At 41.1% G+C, this 23,969-nt stretch overlaps 1 protein-coding gene across 2 annotated transcripts in view; it reads left to right on the forward strand.

The window, feature by feature from the left end:
- Window positions 1-23,969, forward strand: part of mybbp1a (MYB binding protein (P160) 1a) — a 60,115-nt gene that overhangs the window by 13,126 nt on the left and 23,020 nt on the right. For both annotated transcript variants that reach the window (XM_061899031.1, XM_061899030.1), the window contains exons 6-23: window positions 3,750-3,940; window positions 4,000-4,167; window positions 4,246-4,366; window positions 8,295-8,590; window positions 8,658-8,762; window positions 8,835-8,960; window positions 12,396-12,602; window positions 12,672-12,780; window positions 12,848-12,944; window positions 15,711-15,874; window positions 15,947-16,033; window positions 16,117-16,248; window positions 19,736-19,906; window positions 20,002-20,159; window positions 20,266-20,400; window positions 20,467-20,518; window positions 23,018-23,149; window positions 23,237-23,305. In XM_061899031.1, coding sequence (XP_061755015.1) covers window positions 3,750-3,940; window positions 4,000-4,167; window positions 4,246-4,366; window positions 8,295-8,590; window positions 8,658-8,762; window positions 8,835-8,960; window positions 12,396-12,602; window positions 12,672-12,780; window positions 12,848-12,944; window positions 15,711-15,874; window positions 15,947-16,033; window positions 16,117-16,248; window positions 19,736-19,906; window positions 20,002-20,159; window positions 20,266-20,400; window positions 20,467-20,518; window positions 23,018-23,149; window positions 23,237-23,305 — 2,520 coding nt within the window. The remainder of the gene's footprint in view (window positions 1-3,749; window positions 3,941-3,999; window positions 4,168-4,245; window positions 4,367-8,294; window positions 8,591-8,657; window positions 8,763-8,834; window positions 8,961-12,395; window positions 12,603-12,671; window positions 12,781-12,847; window positions 12,945-15,710; window positions 15,875-15,946; window positions 16,034-16,116; window positions 16,249-19,735; window positions 19,907-20,001; window positions 20,160-20,265; window positions 20,401-20,466; window positions 20,519-23,017; window positions 23,150-23,236; window positions 23,306-23,969) is intronic.

The following is a 23,969-nucleotide window of genomic DNA, read 5'->3' on the forward strand; positions in this document are numbered from 1 at the left end:
ATCAGTCGATTTCTAAATGTGATATTTTTCATTTTTAAAAGCTGTACATAATTTCATATTTCTCTTTTTCAAAAGCAGCCCAATACAACATTATGATATGTTCCAGTTTCAAAAGCAGTACAATAATTGATAGTTTTTTTATATTTATATATATTTTATATTATTCATATATTATATATTATATATATATAATATATGTTATATATCAGGGGTGGGCATTACGTCGATCGCGATCGACTGGTCGATCTCGGAGGGTCTGTCGGTCGATCTCAAGCCAGGCATTAAAAAATAGACATAAAAATGAGCAATCATCAATCATACCAAGACTTCACTTTCGTCAGTTGTTTGACATTCTCGGCACCCGAGGATCTTGTGAGATGACGCTGGCTGCTGCGAGCTCATATTTAAGAAAAAAATCACTAACAGGGCGGACGCAGAGAAACACATTTTATTTCTAGAGACTCCGTACCTACTGTCAAAACTCTAAAGACCGCCTGCACAGTTCCTGTCTTCACCATAAAAGACCTGTTTCAATCTTCCTGTGCTAACAAAATAAGAGTCTCAGAAAGCTAGCATGCACAAGCTAGCAAGCTACGGAGTTTGATGCCAATGTATTTCTCCCCCGCCCTCAGCGAGCGCTTTCTCACTTGCTTGCCCACCCGCACAGTCACTGACGTCACTCACCTGCTGCCAGACATTAAAGGGCCATGCTACTCTCATAACAAAGTGTTTAAAAACGAGTATGCAAGTTGGACAAATGAGATGCCAAATCCAACCACTTTCATGTGGTATTGGACAGAAAGGAGGACTTTTTTTCCCCCTCCATTTGAAAATGCGGACGTTATCAGCACCACTGTCTAATTCCAATCAATGCAAGTCATCAGAATCAAATACACCAACTTATATTCTTGTCTTCATGAAAGAAAAGAATCCATGTGTGTTAAACATGCTTGTATTATCATTAAACCCCATTAACTTGTTAACAAAAATATCTCTTTCATAAATAAATAAATATAAATTATAAATAGGAATGAGGTAGATCTCCTCGACTTGGTCAATTGAAAAGTAGCTCGCCTGCAGAAAAAGTGTGAGCGCCCCTGTTATATATCATTTATTATTATTATTGTCTATTGTGAGCAAACTGTGGTGCTGAATTTCCCCCAGGGATCAATAAAGTACATTCTATTCTTTTTTATTAAAGGCCTACTGAAACCCACTACTACCCACCACATAGTCTGATAGTTTATATATCAATGATGAAATATTAACATTGCAACACATGCCAATACGGCCGGTTTAGTTGACTAAATTGCAATATTAAGTTTCCCGCGGAGTTTCTTGTTGAAAACGTCGCGGAATGATAACGCGTACACGTGACGTCACGGACTGTCAGGAAATATTAGCGCAGCACCACTTGCGGCTAAAAGTCGTCTCTTTTCATCGCCCAATTAAACAGTATTCTGGACATCTGTGTTGCTGAATCTTTTGCAATTTGTTCAATTAATAATGGAGAAGTCAAAGTAGAATGATGGAGTTGGGAAGCTTTTATTTAGCCTTTAGCCACACAAACACACAGTGTTTAAAATTCCCGGGGGTTAAACTTTACCATGGATCAGAGCGGTCAAGCGAACATGGATCCCGTCCACTTGTCAACCGGCAGGTTTCAGTGAGAAAATTGTGTTAAAAAGTCGCCTCTTACCGGAGATCTGTGGAGTTTGCACCGTCCTTGTATCTGCCGTGACTTCCCTCAGACACTGGCCTCAAGACACCCGTGGACACACTCCTACAGCTATCAGGTACTATTTAATCTCAGTAAAACACTAGCAACACAAAAGATAAGGGATTTCCAAGAATTACCCTAGCAAATGTGTCAAAAAAACATCTGAATGCGTCCAAATGCAATCGCCTTTTTTTTTTAACTTTATTTATTATTATTTTTTTTTTCTAGTCCTTCGCTATCAATATTTTTCCTAGATGGCGCTGCTGTTGGCAGGAGCTCTGTGCTCTTGTATCCTCCTTTTGTGTTTCCCTCTTGTTTTCATCCATCCATCCATTTCCACCGCTTGTTCCCTTTTTGGGGTCGCGGGGGGCGCTGGCGCCTATCTCAGCTACAGTCTTGTTTTCATGTGTTATTATATTTTTTTGCCTTTTGGTCCGGGACCCTTTGGGACTGTGTGACAAAAGGTGGCACTTTCGTGACCTCTGTGGTGCTTTTTTTGTGGACTTCTGGATCTGCCTCCCGGGAGCCTTTTGGCCATGGAGACTAGCTGCTGGGTGTCTGCCACACCGTAGTCGGTTTGGAGGGGATGCGGATGAGGGGGACAGGGCTGCGGAGCTAGCACTGAGCGCTGGGAAGGAGAGGCTTTGCGGTGTCTTGGCTGGGTGAGCAGGTGTCGGACACCTCAGTCACCTTGGACGTATCCTCGCTCATCCATGCGGACTGGACACTGGCCGAGAGTGGAGTCTGCTGTCTTGGTTGCTTTGTTGGGTCTGCTCCTGGCTCTGGCCATGCTCCCTCCACCCCAGCGGACGATGGCGTGGAACACTTCAGAGGCCACCACAGTGGATATGTTTCTTTTACTTTTTATTCATAGCTGTATGTAGAAGTGTCTGGTTGTATCTGCTGCTTTAATGTCTTTAATGTCCTCTGTGGTCTTTGATGTTTGATGTTTCCCTCTTACACACGTTAGAGTGATGTGTACTATGGCTATGAGTTGTTTTTTTCCCTTGGCCTCAGTCTGCACCCCCTCTCCAGGGCCCAGGCTAAGACCGATTTTTTAAAATTTGATTTTAATCTTCTATTTTTTCTCCCATTCCCCCCCACCCTGTTTCCCTGTATCTCATCTTTTTTTGTAAGGGGCGCTGGAAGCCGGCAGACCCGTCAGCGATCCTGTTCTGTCTCCCTGTAATGTTTGTCTGATCTTGAATGGGATTGCGCTGAAAATTGTAATTTTCCTGACGGAATAAATAAAGTAATATCTAATCTAATATCATCATCCAGGAATCTTTCATCCTCGCTCAAATTAATGGGGAAATTGTCGTTTTCTCGGTCCGAATAGCTCTTGCTGCTGGAGGCTCCCATTATAAACAATGTGAGGACGTAGGGAGCCCTCACCCTTGTGACGTCATCGTTTGTTACTTCCGGTAAAGGCAAGGCTTTTTTATCAGCACCAAAAGTTGCAAACTTTATCGTGGATGTTCTGTACTAAATCCTTTCAGCAAAAATATGGCAATATTGCGAAATGATCAAGTATGACACATAGAATGGACCTGCTATCCCCGTTTAAATAAGAAAATCTCATTTCATTAGGCCTTTAAGAAAAAAATTGCTTACATGTCAGGTTTGTGTTTGTCAGCATCATTGTTCTGGTTCCATTACACCTGTATATTCCATGCCTAGCAGTAGTATTTATTTATTTATTTTTTATTTCCCCCCCCCCCCCCCTTGGCCTCAGTCTGCACCCCCACTCCAGGGCCCAGGCTAAGACCGATTTTTTAAATTTTATTTTAATCTTCTATTTTTTTCTCCCATCCCCCCCCCTGTTTACCTGTATGTCATCTTTTTTGTAAGGGGCGCTGGAAGCCGGCAGACCCGCCAGCGATCCTGTTCTGTCTCCCTGTAATGTTTGTCTGATCTTGAATGGGATTGTGCTGAAAATTGTAATTTTCCTGAAGGAACTCTCCTGACGGAATAAATAAAGTACTATCTATCTATCTAGTGTTGACCTGCTGCATGTGTGTGCGTGCAGGTTCCAGAGAAGGTGTTTGAGGAGGTCCTGCTGAGCGCCCTGAAGACTGACCTGGAGTCGGCCTTCAAGACCCCGGAGCAGCTGCAGCTGCTGCTGGTGGCGCTGGAGCGCTTCCCACAAAGCCTCAAACCCAAAAAGCTGAAAAAGCTGCTGGGCTCCTCCAAAATCATCAACGACGACAACATCTCCAAGTAAGAAGACGAGGGTCAGCCCTCTTGGTCCTTTCCATAACCAGGGTCTTCTCTTTCAGGCTGACGGAGGTCCTGAAGCTGTCTGTTCAGTACGTGAAGAAGGAGTGTGTCCTTCCCGCCGTCTTCATGGACCTGCTCAAGCTATCCCTGAGGGAAAATAGCTTCCAGCTCTTCTGGAATGGCGCCATCGTGGAGGGAATGTTGTGTCAGCCGCAAGGACCTGCACAGTGAGTGCCAATGGCTTATTGATTGAGTAATTAAACGTCCATAGAGGCAGGTCTCAGCGTTATGTGTTTGGTGAGCAGCTACATCAGCTTCCGCCTGTTGGGCAGCGCTCTGCCGCTGTTGTCGCTGGCCCAGCTCAAAGAGGTACTGTCTGGGAAGGTGATGAAGCAATACGGCGAGCACCTGGTGGCGTCTGCTCAGGTCAGTTTATGTCGTTGCTAACGCTAATGAATGTTTTCAGGTCTATTTACATTTTAATATTTAAATTAAAGGCTTACTGAAAGCCACTACTACCGACCACGCAGTCTGATAGTTTATATATCAATGATGAAATATTAACATTGCAGCACATGCCAATACGGCCGCTTTAGTTTACTAAATTACAATTTTAAATTTCCCGCAGAGTTTCTTGTTGAAAATGTCGCGGAATGATGACGCGTGTTTGTGACGTCTCGGGTTGTTGCAGACATATTAGCCCAGCACCACACACGGCTAAAAGTTATCTCTTTTCATCGCATAATTACACAGTAATTTGGACATCTGTGTTGCTGAATCTTTTGCAATTTGTTCAATTAATAATGGAGACTATAAAGAACAATGCTGTTTGTGGAAAGCCGTGGATTGCAGCTGCCTTTAGCACCGAAACACAACCGGTGTTTCTTTGTTTGTTGTGAAGCTTTAACACAGAGCGGTCAAGCGAACATGTTTCTCTACGTCAACCAGCAAGTTTTTGGATGGGAAAATTGTGATATTAAGTCGGCTCTTACCGGAGACTTCAGTGGATTATGGAACCTCCTCCTGCAGCTCAAAAAAACAGCTGAAATCTTGGCTCCTCGGCTTCTCTCAGGTACATTGGCGTTCACCGCAGCCGTCCGATTTTCAGGTATGACTTTAGAATCTCACTAAAACAACATAAAAAAAAATAGCAAATATGGGATCTTCCAGAATTATCCTAGTAAATGTGTCTAATTATATCTGAAACGCCGCCTGGAGCCATCGCCTTTTCTTTTTTTTTTCTTTTTCTGGTACTTCACTCTAAACGTCCTCATCCACAAATCTTTCATCCTCGCTCAAATTAATGGGGAAATTGTCGCTTTTTCGGTCCGAATAGCTCTAGCTACTAGTGGCTATGATTGTAAACAATGTTAGGAGCCCTACAACCCGTGACGTCACGCGCACATCATCTGCTACTTCCAGTAAAGGCAAGGCTTTTTTATTAGCGACCAAAAGTTGCAAACTTTATCGTCGATGTTCTCTACCAAATCCTTTCAGCAAAAATATGGCAATATTGCGAAATGATCAAGTATGACACATAAAATGGACCTGCTATCCCCGTTTAAATAAGAAAATCTCATTTCAGTACGCCTTTAATGAGACATTGCTAACACTAATGAACGTTTACAGGTCTGTTTACAATTTAATATTTATATTAATGAGACATTGCTAACACTAATGAACGTTTACAGGTCTGTTTACATTTTAATATTTATATTAATGAGACATTGCTAACACTAATGAACGTCTACAGGTCTGTTTACATTTTAATATTTACATCTGTGCTACATAGCTAACGCTAATGAACGTTTGCATGCCAGTTACTATTATGCTACACTGGTAATACTAAAGAATGTTTTTAGGTCAGTTTACATCCTAATATTTCCATTTATGCTACATCACTAACCCTAATAAACAATTTTCAGGTCAGTTTATATCCCAGTATTTTAATCGTTGCTACATTGTTAACGCTAATTACAATGTCAGTTTGTTTTAATATTTACATCTATGCTACTTAGCTAAAGCTAATGAACGTTTTCGAGTCAGTTTACATTTTAATATTTATGTCTGTGCTACATAGCTAACACTAATGAACGTTTACAGGTCTTTACACATTTTAATATTTAAATTAATGAGACATCGCCAATAATAATGAAAATTTTCAGGTCTGTTTACATTTTAATATTTACGTCTGTGCTACATAGCTAACGCTAAAGAACATTTACAGGTCTGTTTACATTTTAATATTTAAATTTATGAGACATTGCTAACACTAATGAACGTTTTCAGGTCTGGTTACAGTTTAATATTTACATCTGTGCTACATAGCTAACGCTAATGAACGTTTGCATGCCAGTTTACTATTATGCTACATTGGTAATAATATAGAACGTTTTTAGGTCAGTTTACATCCTAATATTTACATTTAAGCTATGTAGTGGTCTTTCTTGAACTATTTGAAAAAAAGAAATAAAAATAACTAAAAACTTGTTGAAAAGTAAACAAGTGATTTAATTGTAGATAAAGATTTCTACACATAGAAGTAATCATCAACTTAAAGTGCCCTCTTTGGGGATTGTAATAGAGATCCATCTGGATTCATGAACTTAATTCTAAACATTTTTTCACAAAAAAAGACATCTTTAACATCAATATTTATGGAACATGTCCACAAAAAATCTAGCTGTCAACATTGAATATTGCATTGTTGTATTTTTTTTCACAGTTTATGAACTTGCATTCATATTTTGTTGAAGTATTAGTCAATAAATATATTTATAAAGAATTTTTGAATTGTTGCTATTTTTGGAATATTTAAAAAAAATCTCACGTACCCCTTTGCATACCTTCAAGTACCCCCAGGGGTACGCGTACCCCCATTTGAGAACCACTGATCTAATGAATGTTTGCAGGTCGGTTTAAATGTTGATATTTACATCTGTGCTAAAATGTATATATATTACTTCTAAATCAGGGGTAGTGAACCTATGGCTCTAGAGCCAGATGTGGCTCTTTTGATGACTGCTTCTGGCTCTCAGATAAATCTTAGCTGACATTGCTTAACACGATAATTATGAATAATTCCGCTGGAATTCAGTGCTAAAAATAACGTTCAAAATATAAAACATTCTCATGCATTTAAATCCATCCATCCGTTTCCTACCACACCTGTTCAAGAAGTCGCATTAATGGTAAGAAGTATTTTATGTCACGATGGGGGGGTCGCAGCTTGCTGCGGGGTCGTTCTCCCAGGAAGGCAGACCGACTACTCGGGACATGGCATTTAGGTAAAAACCTGACTTAATTTAAACTAAAAAAAGATACAAACAAAAATCGCTCACAGCGGAGGCATAACTTGGGCTAAGGAACAAAGCTAACGCATAAACAGACTATGAACATAAATCAAACAAAACTTACATGGCATGGCATGAAGCATGAAACTATGGCAAGGCATGAAACAAGTCAGCACAGAGCAAGAAAAGATCACATTGACGCCAGGGCGACTGACTGGCAAAGACAAGCTTAAATACTGCCTCTGATTAGTGCTCGGGAAGCAGGTGAGCGGGCAGTGGAAGAGTGACGGCGTGGCGCAGTGGAAGAGTGGCCGTGCGCAACCCGAGGGGCCCTGGTTCAAATCCCACTTAGTACCAACCTCGTTACGTCCGTTGTGTCCTGAGCAAGACACTTCACCCTTGCTCCTGATGGGTGCTGGTTGGTGCCTTGCATGGCAGCTCCCTCCATCAGTGTGTGAATGTGTGTGTGAATGGGTAAATGTGGAAGTAGTGTCAAAGCGCTTTGAGTACCTTGAAGGTAGAAAAGCGCTATACAAGTACAATCCATTTATTTATCATTTATTTTGTCCACCAGAGACAGGTGGACAAAATGAGTAACCAAGGAAACCAAACAAGGGAGTGGAAAAAAAACAGGAACTTAAAGAGTCCAAAAGACAAACAGCACATGGCCAAACAAAAACATGATCAACAGACATGACATTGATTTATTATTGGTTAGCTTCAGTATAACAATGTTATTAAAAAGAATAAGAGACTTATTATACTCAAAAAATGTTGGTCTTACTTAAAAATGCACGCATTTAGTTGTATTCAGTGTTAAAAAATATGATATGGCTCTCACGGCTCTCTCAGCCAAAAAGGTTCCCGACCCCTGTTCTAAATGATCAAGTCAAATTTTCCTATTGTGGATAAAATATGAAATATTTCCATACTTAAATGATGTTTAACATTAGTATTATTTTTTTTATATTTTAATTGATGATGTTAAACATTATTATATTTAAAATATTGGTTAAAAATAAAAAAGATAAACATGAGTCTTACAATTTTGTCCGCTGCAGAAACAAGAGCGCTTTAAGTTGGCGCCAGAGATGGACACGTACGTGTCAGACTTCCTGCAGGGCTGCGAGGACGCCGACAAGCAGATGGCGGTGATGGTGGCCTTCTCCTCGCTCGCCCACCGGGGCTGCCCGGTTGTGCCGTGCGTGTGGCGCGTGGTCCAGCACTTGCGGCCGCCGGCGCTGCAGAGCTACGTGGAGTGGCTGAAGAGCAACTTCCTGCACCCGAGGATGGAGCAACTGCTGCACTTGAGCGTCCGCAAGCAGAAGAAAGAGCGCGGGCAAGAAGAGCAGGATTGGTAAAGCGTCGCCAGTAAACACCTGTGACCCCAGATGAGAGGCCTGACCTCTCACTTCCCTCACCAGGAACGACTCGTCCCGCCTGAGGAAGTGGATCGTGGGTAGGCTGACCTCCATCGTGGACAACCACCAGGTGAAGAAGGACGAGGACACCATCATGGAAGTGGCCAGGTCGGAGACGCAGACTTTTCCCCCTCCCATGAAAGAGGACATCATCAATAGCGCTTTCTTTTTCCTCTTCAGGTTCATCTTCTTCCACGCCTTCTTCAGCACCAAGAAGGCGAGCGCCGACATTCCAGAGACGGAGGAGAAGCTCCATGTCCCGCTGGACGCCGCAACCAGAGCAGCGCTGGTCAATTTCTTCTTTGGGTGAGGGCTCTTTAATTTAATATTGGGTTAAATCACCAAAAGGATTCCCGGGCGTGGCCGCCGCTGCTGCTCACTGCTCCCCTCACCTCCTAGAGCAGGGGTCGGCAACCTTAACCACTCAAAGAGCCATTTTGACCCGTTTCACAAAATAAAGAAGACAATGGAAGCCGCAACCATTCTCGCGAATATCTGCTGGTGGTCACCCAGATAACAATAATAAGGGCGTGCTATGAAGCCATTGCCTCTGACGCCTTCTACGACATGTACAAACTGCTAGCCAGTCCAGCAACATGTTGTATGTGGCTTCCGCAGATACACATACGAGATTGCAACGCATACTGGGTGATACAGGTTACGCTGAAAGTTGTGATACAAAGAGCTTTAACACTCTTACTAATATGTGCCACACTGTGAACCCACACCAAACAAGAATGACAAACACATTTCGGGAGAACATCCTCACAGCAACACAACATAAACGCAACACAACAAATACCCAGAATCCTCCACCCTAAGTGCGTGGGTTGAGGTGGGCGGGGGTGTTTAATATAGTCATGGATGCAAAGGATTCTGGGTATTTGTTGTGTTGCGTTTATGTTGTGTTACTGTTAGGATGTTCTCCCGAAATGTGTTTGTCATTCTTGTTTGGTGTGGGTTCACAGTGTGGCACATATTAGTAAGAGTGTTAAAGTTCTTTATATCACAACCTTCAGTGTAACCTGTATCAGCCAGTATTCCTTGCAATCTCGTACATGTGACGATAGAAGCAGCGAAATGCATGCGTCCGGTCGGCAGGCAGATATTCCCTAAAGGCGGGCGTGATGACATGTTGTAGAGGATGTGAAAAGTAAAGCCGTCACGGCACGCCCTCAATGTTGTAGTCCGAGTGAGAAATCGGAGAACGTTGAAATCCGGAATCCCCCCGTAACAGTCTGGGGGGTCTGCGATTATGCAGCTGAGCCACATCGGAGTTGCCAAAGAGCCGCATGCGGCTCCGGAGCCGCGGGTTGCCGACCCCTGTCCTAGGGGGTGATCAAGGGTGATGGGTCAAATGCAGAGAATGATTTCGCCACACCTAGTGTGTGTGTGACACTCATTGGCCCTTTAACTTTGACTTAATGTTGTTATACCGCCCTCTTATTCTTTAGAGATCCCCTAAATGTTTGAATGCTATTGGTCCTGGGGACCTGAAAGGCGTTTAGCTGTAAATATTTGTTTTCACTTTCAGCGCTTAAATCTGTAGATGACATTCAGATTTAGAGACTTAGTCTTCCTTTATTGTCATTCAAATTTGAAAAAAAAAAAAGGTGAAATAACTGAAAACATGTTTTATAGGACTGCGAATCTTTGTGTGTCCCACGATTCGATTCAATATCGATTCTTGGGGTTGCGATTCGATTATACAGTATATCGATTTTTTTGTGATTCAACGCGATTCTCTATTCAAAAACGATATTTTTCCGATTCAAAAACGATTCTGTATTCATTCAATACATAGGATTTCAGCAGGATCTACCCCAGTCTGCTGACAAGTTAGCAGAGTAGTGGATTTAAAAAAAAAAGCCTTTATAATTGTAGAGGACAATGTTGATCAATTGATTGATTGCGATAATGTAAATTTGTTCTACCAAAATAAACGAACCAAACATATGACTTATTTTATCTTAGTGAAAACATTGGACACAGTGTGTTGTCAAGCTTATGAAATGCGATGCAAGTGTAAGCCACTGTGACACTATTGTTCTTTTTTTTATTTTTATAAATGTCTAATGATAATGTCAATGAAGGATTTTTAATCACTGCTATGCTGAAATTATAACTGAAATTGATACTTTTGTTGATGATATTCATTTTTGCTTCACTACTTTTGGTTTGTTCTGTGTCGTGTTTGTGACTTCTCTCAATTGCTCTGTTTATTGCAGTTCTGAGTGTTGCTGGGTCAGGTTTGGTTTTGGAATTGGTTTGCTTTGTTATGGTATTGCTGTGTATTGTTTTGTTGGATTGAAAAAAAAAATCGATTTCTAAAAAAACGAGAACCGATTCTGAATCGTACAACGCGATTCGTGTAAGAATCGATTTTTTTCCCCACACCCCTAATGTTTTATATTCTAGTTTCTTCAAAATAGCCAGCCTTTGCTATGATAACTTTTTCCACACACTCTTGGAATTCTCTCCTTGAGCTTTAAGATGTAGTCACCTGAAATGGAGACTACATCGGCAGAGCGCTGCCCAACAGGCGGAGCACAGAGTGGCTACTTTAGAATAAACATGAATATAAAACATGTTTTCAGTCATTTCAACTTTTCTTTTTTGTATTTGGGATCTGCATAAATCCTGAAAAGTTGCGCACCTCAGCCTTTGTAGTCTGTGACAACACCGTAGTCAATAAGCTTCTTCTTTTCTTCTATCTTCTTGTTATGGGACATTCATCCTTCGCTGATGCCATCTCTAATATAAAGTAGTGTAAAGTTCTTACTTATATCTGTCAGTAAACACGCCATGAAAGTGGTGAAATATACCGGTGTAGTGAGTTTACATTATTCACCCAAAGAACTTTAGTTATTAGAGAGTTCCGGTCGGACGTTTTTTCACGGGACACATTTTCGGTCTTGTTGTTGATTCCAGGTGAAGAGATGCTGCTCCGTTATTGATTTAAGTAAGGTCTGAATTTCATTAAAACACTTCTTCCACTCCCGTCCTTGCACGCTACACCGCTACAGCAATGAAGATGCTGCTGAAGGTGAGCTACGTAAACAAGACCGCCCTCAAATAACATAAGACCGACTGTCAGAAAGTTGCTTGAAGATGATCTGTAAAACATCATCTATGCAACATTTTGACCGAAGAAACACCATTATTTATTTTGTCACAATGTTTCATAGATGATGTTTTACAAATCATCTTCAAGCCGCTATACATTTATAAAAAAAAAAAAAAAAGACTTATTTAATTTGCCCTATAATCTGGTGCGACTTTATATATGAAAAAAGATGAAAATAGACAACTCATCAAGTGTGTCTTATAATTCGGTGCGCCCTATGGTCCGGAAAATACGGTACACTTAACAGGATTTGCACGTATTTCAAAGGGGAAATGTTTGGATTCATTTGGTTTTCATTGAAAAAGCGTTTTAAAATACGAGACTTATAGAATATTGAAAAATGGCCTTTATAAATGGGGGTCAATGGGGGACAAAAGGGTGCCAGGGAACTCCGGTGAATACTCTCTCAATAGCTTGTGCTCTAAATAACTTTGAGATGAATGCCTTTACAACTCCTATAACTTTTAAAATAAACATTCTGTTGCTTGATGTCATCTGCTAAGGTAATATGAGGACCCAGAAAGGTCCGAGGTCTCTCCAAGGGAATTAAAAAAACAACAGGAGGTTACCTACAGCCACATATAAGGTTTTTTTGTGATGTGTGTATGACCCAGACTGCTGATGTCCATGCATAACCTGCCGCTGGCTGACGACACGGCGAAAGAGCAGGTGCCGAACCACAAGCGCACCCTGGGGGTGACGGCGGATGGCACTTTGTGGATCTACCACCTGGTCGAGTACGCCCAAGTCCTGCTCAGCAAGCCAAAACTTGTGCAGAGCGTCCGGACCTTCAGTCTTGAGCAGAAGCAGGCCTGGGACAGGTGGGAGTGCGTTGGTCTTGCCTGTCCCGTGGTTGTAGAAAGTGGTTGAAAGTGGAGCTTTTCTTCCAGCATGCTGGAGTCCGTTGCCAGTTTGAAGAAGAAAGCCAAGAAAGGACACTCCGCTGAGAGCCGCGCCTTCCAGCAGCTCTTCCTCTTGGTCGGCCTGCACCTCTTCAAGGTACTTCAAGGCACAGAACACACTTAGGAAATCCATCGCACGGATTAAGAAAATGTTGTTTGTGCAGGCTCCAGATGAGCTCCTGGACATTATGAGGGACCTGCAGAGCTGCGTGGACAAAGCCCAGCAGGCCACCAAGAAGAAGAAGAAGACGACGACACAAGGTAAGACTTATTTTATGATAGCTATGGCTTATTTGAAATTTTATTGATATGTGGTACTATTGTCATATTTGATCATTTAGTTATGATTAACTTTTTTTTGGTTTATTGATTTTTTTGTTTATCTGTTTTATTTATCATATTTTAAGATGTATTGATATTCAGGGTTGCATGAATTACCATGAATTGATTAACGTAGACCCCAACTTAAACAAGTTGAAAAACTGATTCGGGTGTTAGTATTGGGACGGCGCGGCTCAGTGGAAGAGTGGCCGTGCGCAACCGGAGGGTCCCTGGTTCAATCCCCCCCTCGTACCAACCTCGTCACGACCGTTGTGTCCTGAGCAAGACACTTCGCCCTTGCTCCTGATGGGTGCTGGTTAGCGCCTTGCATGGCAGCTCCCTCCATCAGTGTGTGAATGTGTGTGTGAATGGGTAAATGTGGAAGTAGTGTCCAAGCGCTTTGAGTACCTTGAAGGTGGAAAAGCGCTATACAAGTACAACCCATTTATCATTTGTTAACATTTAGTGGTCAATTGTACGGAATATGTACTGAACTGTGCAATCTACTAATAAACGTTTCAATCAATCAATCATTAGTCAACACAGTGGACAAATGTCAACAATAAAATTTGCGGTCGACAATAATTGTCGTCATCAATCGGATTTTTCCGGGCGGAAGTGGGTCCACACGGCCACTCACAAAAGATCGCCAGTGATAACATGTAAAGTGTGAGAACCTTTCCTCTAATTTGTATTAAAAACATGAATATCTTGCTCATTTTGCAAAGCGGACCTTGTTTTTATGGCAGTACATCTGTGATACGCAAGCATTTAAAGCGGACGCAAGATGTCGGACATTTGGAGGGAGGATGCGGACTCAGCCCCGGTAATATTGTTAGCTTGTGCCTTGCGAGCTTGCTAACAAGAGTGAGACGAAGTTGGGTGAAAAACAGATTTAACTATCATTTTAGCCAAAGTCGGCCAGCTAAAATTTGTCTACGTCAATTCATGTACTTTTAAAGCAATGTCAATTTGCAATGCTGTAATGTTAAAGTTAAAGTTAAAGTACGAGTGCATTTGACCCATCCCCTTGTTCACCCCCTGGGAGGTGAGGTGAGCAGTGAGCAGCAGCAGTGCAGCGCCCGGGAATCACTTTTGGTGATTTAACCCCCAATTCCAACCCTTGATGCTGAGTGCCAAACAGGGAGTTAACGGTTCCCATTTTTATAGTCTTTGGTATGATTCGGCCGGCGTTTGAACTCACAACCTACCCATCTCAGGGCGAACACTCTAACCACTAGGCCACTGAGTAGGTAAAAAGGGCACAATAGCAAACTTTGCACACACAGAGACTGACAGGCACCATTGCGGAAGTATCATAAAGTAAATCTATGAAATAGCCAACATTTTAAGACTTAATCAAAAATACAATTCTACACATTGAGTCTATTAGAGCAGTGGTTCTCAACCTTTTTTCAGTGATGTACCCCCTGTGAACATTTTTTTAATTCAAGTACCCCCTAATCAGAGCAAAGCATTTTTGGTTGAAAAAAAGAGATAAAGAAGTAAAATACAGCACTATGTCATCAGTTTCTGATTTATTGAATTGTATAACAGTGCAAAATATTGCTCATTTGTAGTTGTCTTTCTTGAACTATTTGGAAAAAAAGATATAAAAATAACAAAAAACTTGTTGAAAAATAAACAAGTTGATTCAATTATAAATAAAGATTTCTACACATAGAAGTAATCATCAACTTAAAGTGCCCTCTTTGGGGATTGTAATAGAGATCCATCTGGATTCATGAACTTAATTCTAAACATGTCTTCACAAAAAAAGAAATTTTTAACATCAATTTTTATGGAACATCAACACTGAATATTGCATTGTTGCATTTATTTTCACAGTTTATGAACTTACATTCATATTTTGTTGAATTATTATTTAATAAATATATTTATAAAGGATTTTTGAATATTTGCTATTTTTAGAATATTGCATACCTTCGCGTACCCCCATTTGAGAACCACTGTATTAGAGTGCTAAAACTGCTAAGAGTTAATCTATAGTCAACATACCAGTGTGCAGATTTTGAAACATCACAAAATGCTTTTGTTTTAGAAGAAGTTTTTGTATTTTGTTGTTTGTTTCCATAGCTGCTATTTAAACTGGATTTTTAAATACATAAACCAGGTAGATTTTTTTTTTTTTTTTGGCAATTAGATTTTCCTTACATTTTAGCTGAATTGATTTTTTTTTTGTCATTGAATTGATCACTTCATATTAATTGATATTTGTATTTTACTTATTTCATTGATAATTTTAGCTCTTGATTTTTTTAATTGATCATTTGTGATGTATTTATATTTTTACTTCACGACCCCAAAAGGGAATAAGCGGTAGGAAATGGATGGATTTATATTTTTACTTTATTGATGATTTTAGAGGCATTATTACATGTACTTATTATTGTATCTGTATTGATATATTTATGAGTAATGTGCATTACTACCTGAACCTACGAGCACATTAAATTCCACGACCAAGCTCCTAAGTCAGCATACTTTTATTTTAAAGCAGCCCCGTCCATTGAAAATAACTGAAATTAATTTAATCTGTACCTGGCACCCCAAAACACCACCATTTTAACATGCAACATGCTGTTTAAAAAGATAAAGCTAACTTGTAGAAAACAAATATTGTTTGAAAACAATACAATACTACAAACGGTCATGAAATGATCACAATCATTTTCCTGGTCATAGCCAGCAAGCAGGAGGAGGCGGAGCCAGAGTGGGTGGAGGTGCTGGTGGACATCCTGCTGTCCCTCCTCTCTCAGCCGAGCCGACACATTAGGCAGGTGTGCAAAACCGTCTTCACCTCCATCTGCCCCCACGTCACCGCCGCCGCCCTCACCGCCATCTTGGATGTAAGTAACAACCTCGCATGACAACAGTTGATTTTGGCTATACGTAAATAAGCATTTGGGCGGTCGGCGTAGGTCCTGGACCCGGACAGAGACAACATGGAGGAAGGCGCCGTAGTCGTTGTGGAGGACAGCAAGAAAGCTGACAAAGATGACGAGATGGTGCTTGATTCTTTTCTTAAAAATGTTGTCATTCAGCCTGTGTGCGCCTTTCATTTGTTTTATTTTTACAAAACCTCTGCTAGGATGAGGAGTCTGACACGTCAGATGATGACTCAGAGAAGGATGATGATGATGATCAGGAGGATGAAGAGATGGAGGTGGACCAAAATTTCAAAATGGACTTGATGAAGGTGTTGCAGAAGAACAATGCTCTGGTGAGTGTCAGTTCACATTTACTCCACAGTGGGGCGCCAGAACCTCTCGGGTTATTTTGAAAGACAACTAGTCAGCGATTAGTTATACATGATTAAATCTGCACATGGTCAAAAGCTATTTTAAGTAAATTGCAACGAAAGAAACCTACAAGTAGTCTAAATTAATAGCAGTTTCTTCATAGTTAACTCAAAATTTATCATGATTAATTGCAGATAGGTATAATTCTGCATCATTAACAAGTGTACCCTAAACCAGGACTGGGCAATTATTTTGACTCGGGGGTGCCAAATTTAGAGAAAATAAATTGTTTTTAGGAACACTAATACAAAACATTACAATAATGTCTGAATGCTGGAAACGTTATGACAGACCACCTTATAAAAATGGAATTAAATTTGAAGTTTTTTTACCAAATGAGACACCCAGAATGTACATGAAAATAAAGAATGTGGAATTTACAATAGTAATTATGAACGATAAAACACTGAATATTGACAACATATGACCATCACACCCCCTCTCCTTTGAAATATTTACAATCATGCGAAATGCAACAAACACTGCAAAATATGAACACATTGCAGCACTAACTCTTCCGGGACGCTACAATATACACCCCCGGTACCCCCAACGCCCCCACCTCAACCCCGCCCACTTCAACCTGCTCTTGCTCTATGAGGGAGAGCATGTCCCAAATTCCAAGCTGCTGTTTTGAGGCATGTTAAAAAAAAAAAGCACTTTGTGACGTCAATAATAAATATGGCAGTGCCATGTAGGCATTTTTCCATACCTTGAAATTATTTATTTTGGAAAACCTTGTTACATTGTTTAATGCATCCGGCGGGGCCTCACAACAAAATTAAGCATAATAACGTGTTAATTCCACGACTGTATATATCGGTATCGGTTGATATTGGTAATTAAGGGTTGGACATTATCGGACATCAGCAAAAAAGCCATTATCGGACATCCCTGATTGAAATACTTTGTATAGTTCAAGACATAAATTAATTTGAAAGCATCACTGCACATCATGATGCCAGCTACAGTTTCCATCCTAAAGATCAATGTGGTCCTCGCCAAGGTTCTCATAGTCATCATTGTCACCAACGTCCCACTGGGTGTGAGTTTTCCTTGCCCCTTATGTGGGCCTACCGAGGATGTCGTAGTGGTTTGTGTTGTGGTTTGTGCAGCCCTTTGAGACACTAGTGATTTAGGGCTATATAATTGAACATTGATTGATTGATTGATATGTTATAGTTATTTGAATGACTCTTACCATAATATGTTAGGTTAACATACCAGGCACCTTCTCAGTTGGTTATTTATGCCTCATATAACGTACACTTATTCAGCCTGTTGTTCACTATTCTTTATTTATTTTTAATTGCCTTTCAAATGTCTATTCTTGGTGTTGGGTTTTATCCAAAAAAATTCTCCCAAAAATGCGACTTATACTCCAGTGCGACTTATATATGTTTTTTTCCTTCTTTATTATGGATTTGCGGCAGGTGCGACTTATACTCCGAAAAATACGGTAATTGTAGTAGTGTCGTTTCATTCTTGGACAAACTTTTATACTAACTTGTCCCCACATGTTTATTATCAAATTGTTTCTGCTCTTTAAAATATGCAAGATGCTTTTTGGTAGTATTCTACACAATGATGTTTTGATATTGTAAAAATGTTAGCTCTGTTTGACAGTGCCAACATTTTTTTAATTAATTTGAAATTGTTACACAGCCTCTCTCGTTGTTTTTGGGCCTTTTGCTCTTTTTGCACCTTATTGTTTTTCTTTGACTCCTCACTTTGCACTTCGCTGTTCTTACCACATACACACATCGCAGTACAAGCAGCCTCACCAATCAGTGCACCGCTCACATGTGTCTTGGGGAAACAATTTTTTACTCATTAAATGAATCTTCAAGGACACAAAAGAAATCAAAGCTTCTTTGATTTTTTACATGTTTTTTAGAGCGTTTTCTTTAGAATCGAATAGAAATTACTTTTTTGATTCCTGGGGGAAATTCAGCACCACAGTTCGTTCACAATAGACAATAATAATAATAAATATAATATATATCATATATTATATAATATATATATATAATATACAATATATGAATAATATAAATATATTTTACATATATTCTCTGGGGATAGGTTGATTGGCAACACTAAATTGGCCCTAGTGTGTGAATGTGAGTGTGAATGTTGTCTGTCTATCTGTGTTGGCCCTGCGATGAGGTGGCGACTTGTCCAGGGTGTACCCCGCCTTCCGCCCGATTGCAGCTGAGATAGGCGCCAGCGCCCCCCGCGACCCCAAAAGGGAATAAGCGGTAGAAAATGGATGGATGGATGGATATATTCTACATTTAAAGGCCTACTAAAATGCGATTTTCTTACTTAAACGGGGATAGCAGGTCCAATCTATGTGTCATACTTGATCATTTCGCGATCTTGCCATATTTTTGCTGAAAGGATTTAGTAGAGAACATCGAAGATAAAGTTCGCAACATTTGGTGCTGATAAAAAAGCCTTGCCTGTACCGGAAGTAGCAGACGATATGCGCGTGACGTTGTTTGTGGAGCTCCTCACATCTGAACAGTGTTTACAATCATGGCCACCAGCAGCGAGAGCGATTCAAACCGAGAAAGCGACGATTTCCCCATTAATTTGAGCGAGGATGAAAGATTTGTGGATGAGGAAAGTGAGAGTGAAGCACTAGAAGAAGAAAAAGGACTAGACGGTAGTGGAAGCGATTCAGATAGGGAAGATGCTGTGAGAGGCGCCGTGGCAGCCGAAAGGGAGGTAGGACCACTCGGCCAGGCCCAACTGCAACAAAGGATAGAGCCATACCGCTTTGAAGCTGACGGTGACGGTCAGACGGACACTGCTGATATTGATGCTGGAGTAGCACACGACATAGATCGCCTTCAGAATACAGAATGGTAAAATGGTATTTATTAATACACATAATACACTGTACTTTGTGTGTGTGGTCCAATACAACCGTGTTCGCTTGACATCTCTGTTCCATAGTAAAGCTTGACTGTCATAGTTCGGGAATGTAGACAATGAAACACCGGCTGTGTTTTTGTTGCTATAGCCGGCCGCAATACACCACTTCCCACCTACAGCTTTCTTCTTTGATGTCTCCATTGTTCATTGAACAAATTGCAAAAGATTAACCAACACAGACGTCCAGAACACTGTGGAATTTTGCGATGAAAACAGACGACTTAACGATGCTGGCACAAAATGTCCTCTACAATCCGTGACGTCACGCGCAGGCTTCATCATACCGAGACGTTTTCAGCAGGATTTTTCGGTGCAAAATTTAAAATTGCACTTTAGTAAACTAACGCGGCCGTATTGGCATGTGTTGCAATGTTAATATTTCATCATTGATATATAAACTATCAGACTGCGTGGTTGGTAGTAGTGAGTTTCAGTAGGTCTTTAAGTGCATAAATGTGCTTTCAGGCCGGAGAGGAAGATGGCAGCGACGATGACTTGGACGACGACTCCATGATGAAACTGGACAATAGTCTCTCGGCGCTCTTCTCGGAGCAGAAGAAAAAGATGCAGGCCAAGAAAGACGAGAAGACCAAGCTGCAGAAGGAGAAGACGCTTTTGCGCGACTTCAAGATCAAGGTACTTGGTTTGTCAACTTCTAGCTTAGAATATATTTTAGAACAGCAAGCATCATGTCCATGAAGCTGAAACAAGAAACCCTCCTGCTGTTCTAGGTGTTGGACCTGGTTGAGGTGTTTATCTCCCGGCAAGCCGGAAGTCCCCTGGTTCTTGGCCTGGTGCAGCCTCTGCTGTCAATCATCGACCGAGGGATGAACTCAGGCAACGAGCAGCAGGAGCAGGAGTTCCTCCGCAGGGCCGCCGACATCTTTAAGTAAGTCTAGCACGCGTGTGCCTGTGCACTTAGCCCCTTTTAAAATGTTCATTATAATACTGAACTAAAGCATGTGTCATTTCTGCTGACCTCGTTTGATGTTCAGAAACCAGCTGTGCAGGTCCAAGGTGTACTGCAAGACCGCCGACGACAGACAGGGGGAGCTCCACGACCTGCTGGAGAAGCTGATGGAGAAAGCGCAGAAGTTGGCAGACTCCTCCGTCTGCCTCTACTACTTTAGGTACAACTTCATACCGCTCTTCATTTCCTTCATCAGGTGATTCTTATCCCTCTGACTTGTTTGCAGCGCCTCTGTCTACCTGATCAAAGTGCTGCGAGGAGCGCCTGCCGACGCTGACGTATGTTCACTGCACTGCATTCACTTTGGGAACAGATGAATAGTTTAATTTTTGCTAATTGCGGAGCATTGTAGACATGATGAGCTGAAAATAGAGCTGGACCATTACGTCAAAAATAACAATCATGATTACCTAGGGGTGTAACGGTACGTGTATTTGTATCGAACCGTTTCGGTACGGGGGTTTCGGTTCGTCACGCGGGCGTATCGAACGAGTTCGGAAGCAAAAGTCTTCACAAGCTGTTCTGCTTTCTGCCTCTGTCTCTGCCTCATTGTCCCGCCCACACAACCATCTGATTGGTTACATACAAAGCCAATCAGCAGTTAGTATTCAGAGCGATGTAACAGCCAATCAGCAGTGCGTATTCAGACTTCAGAGCGATGTAGTCAATCCTTCATTATCGAGCAGAGATATTCGTTTAGCAGGGGAGGAGCGGAGTCTACCCAAATTATACTAAACACTTCCCAGTCACAACTATTACAAACATCACTATGAGCCCGTTGACCTTCTAGAAATTTAAACTGCAGCTCAGCTCGCTCATAGTATAGGCTTGAGATGAAGGCTAATTAGCTTTTAGCATAACGTTAGCCCATTTTGCTGTGTGTGTGTGCGTGTGCGTGCGTGCGTGTGTGTGTTAGGGGCAGCAAAGCCCTGCCTGTCTGTTATTTCATTGAATTCTATTGTGTTTAGGGATGAATAGTCTCTCCTATTGCAATTGTACTATTTTTCAGCTATAGTTACAGTACATGAATCATTAGTAATGTAGCAGCCTAGTTTTGAATAGCAGGTTCCCTGCTATCACATGTTGATAAAAAGACAACATTAACATAATAAAAGTCACCTACAGGCTTCCCAAATGCTGTAATAAATTACGCATGATGAGTTGACATTAAACAGTTTCAACGGAAACTGTTGAATGTTGCACTTTTTATATGTAGAAGAAAGGTTTTGTCATTTTATTTAATCAAAGCAACAACTTGAGGCAGTTTAATGTGAATTAACGTGGGCAGAATTATTATAGTGTTCCCAGTCTTAAAATGATAAAGCCATCGTTTACAAATTTGGTAAATAAATAACCCCAAAATGTATATTTTATTGTTTTCTTACTGTACCGAAAATGAACCGAACCGTGACCTCTAAACCGAGGTACGTACCGAACCGAAATTTTTGTGTACCGTTACACCCCTATGATTACCGCATAGCCCAGATTATAGCGCGCACCGGATCTAAACTGCACCCACTAAATTTTAGAGGAAGAAATCATTCTTCCATATATTAGCCGCACTGTAAGCCACAGATATATGTAAGTTGTGAAATGTGTTATTTACATAGAAATATTTTTGTAAATGTTTATTTACATCCCTTAATTGTTTCCAAACGGTGCCTGTAACACAGCAGTAAAAACAGTGAAGTGACCTGAATTATATTTTATATAGCGCTTTTCTCTAGTGACTCAAAGCGCTTTACATAGATGGATAGGATAGATAGGTCTTTATTGTCATTGCACAAGTACAACGAAACTTTGTTTTCGGCACAAAAGTGTTCGAGATTAGACAAACAGACAGTGTACAGGGTTACAGAACAAGAACGCTGATGGGTCGCCATAAGGCGCCCCGTAAAAGATGGGAAAAAGGTCAACGCTGGGGAGGGATGAGTAAAAAAAATACAATCTAGACTGGGTTCCTAAGGAGGGCCTAGTCTGGAGTGGGAAAAAAACCTCCATAGCAAAGCACATATACATATTTCAATGTACAGCTCGAAATATTTAGCAACAGAGGGAAGGGAGTTCGGGGTCATTATGGTAGACCACAGCTCTCAAGCGCTGACCATCCATTCATCATCCCTATGGGATTTGCGTCGAGGGCGTTGGGTTGGGAAGGTGGGGTGTGTATGTGTGGCGTATATTTTTGTGGATGTGTGTGTTTAAGCCCATAGTGTGTGTCTGTTCCGCGGCCTTGATGTATTGTGCAGTCGCTAGTCCAAAGTCAACAACAGTTGTGTGTCCATGAGAGACACGAAGGGAGTTTGTTGTGTCTTCGCTGCACTGTCCTTCGGGAGAGTCTCGAAGCCAGGGAAACAATCCAAGTTAGAATGTTTTGTATGCGGGTGAAAATAAAATTAGCTTTTCACTCTAAATTGTCTATGACTGGTTCTCAAAAACTGCGGGGTAGACAGTCCAATGTGATCCACAGTTCTTCCCGCATCCTCCAATCATTTGTGGCAGCTTTGGGGTACTTTGAAGACTGCCAGCAACTTCCAATTTGTCGACAAACCAGAGCAACGCTTACTCCAATCAGCAGATGTCCTGTTCTCATAATTCCGAATAATGCATCATTTGGTAACGGTTACTTGAGTTACTGAATATACAAAATAACGCGTTCGACTACTCGTTAACGCCGAAAATAACGGCGTACAGTAATGCGGTAGTCCCAACACTGGCGGTACATCATCACTGCAATTACCACCATAGCAATAAAGTAAGAATCCTCTGTGTTTTAGACACGGTTCATGGGCAACGTGGACGTGGAGAAGGTCTCTGCCATCTTCAGGGGGGTGCTGGGCTGCTTCATGACTCGCAGGAAGAGCGCGCTGACTGGCCAGATGTTTGCCGACTTGTTCAACAGGTTCCCGGTGAGCCAGCGCGCCGTCGCCATGCCGACAGAGGTCGCCACCCTTTCGGCGCTCATTGATCCAAATTTGTGTGTGTGTTGCTGGCAGGTTTTGTGTGTCAACCTGTTAGATGCGACTGTACAAAACATCACAACAGGAGTAAGAGAGCACCAGCAGGTAATGTTTGCTATCATTTCATACTTTTACTCTTATAGTGGGATTCTGTTCTGATCAACGCATGGAAAATTAGACAGTTCTTCTCGACTCATAATAATCTAATGAAGGGCATGAAAAATGTAATCAAAGCATAGTTCTGCGCTATGTTAATACATGACTAGTATACGTCTTGCTGTAAAGCATACACCTAGAGTACTTGCTTGCCCAGTGACTGTATACTGGTTTATTTGTTGTATGTTTAAAGAGCTAACAACTGCCGAAGAAAATTTTCTTGTATACGCAAGCATACTTAGCCAAATAAACCTCATTCTGATTCTGATTGTAACTTTAAACTTTCTGCATGTGGGGACATAACTACAAAAGTTTACCTAATTCACAATGTTACAAAAAAAGATAAATTTGAATAATACATCATGTTGGCTATAGGGAACAGTCAAAATTTATTGAATCAAAAAGATTAAAATTCAATGGTCTTGTGCGTTTGCAAACAGCTAAAATGATGTACAAAGCAAACTATAATTCGCTACCCAAGATTGTACAACAATTCTTCTCATCAAAAGAAGATACATATGACCTTAAAACATCTGTGTGCACGTACAACACTTAAGACCTTTAGCATATCAGTATGTGGAATTAAATTATGGAATGGATGAAGCAAGGTAGT

Source organism: Nerophis ophidion, linkage group LG04, assembly GCF_033978795.1.
Source record: "Nerophis ophidion isolate RoL-2023_Sa linkage group LG04, RoL_Noph_v1.0, whole genome shotgun sequence".
NCBI lineage: Eukaryota > Metazoa > Chordata > Actinopteri > Syngnathiformes > Syngnathidae > Nerophis > Nerophis ophidion.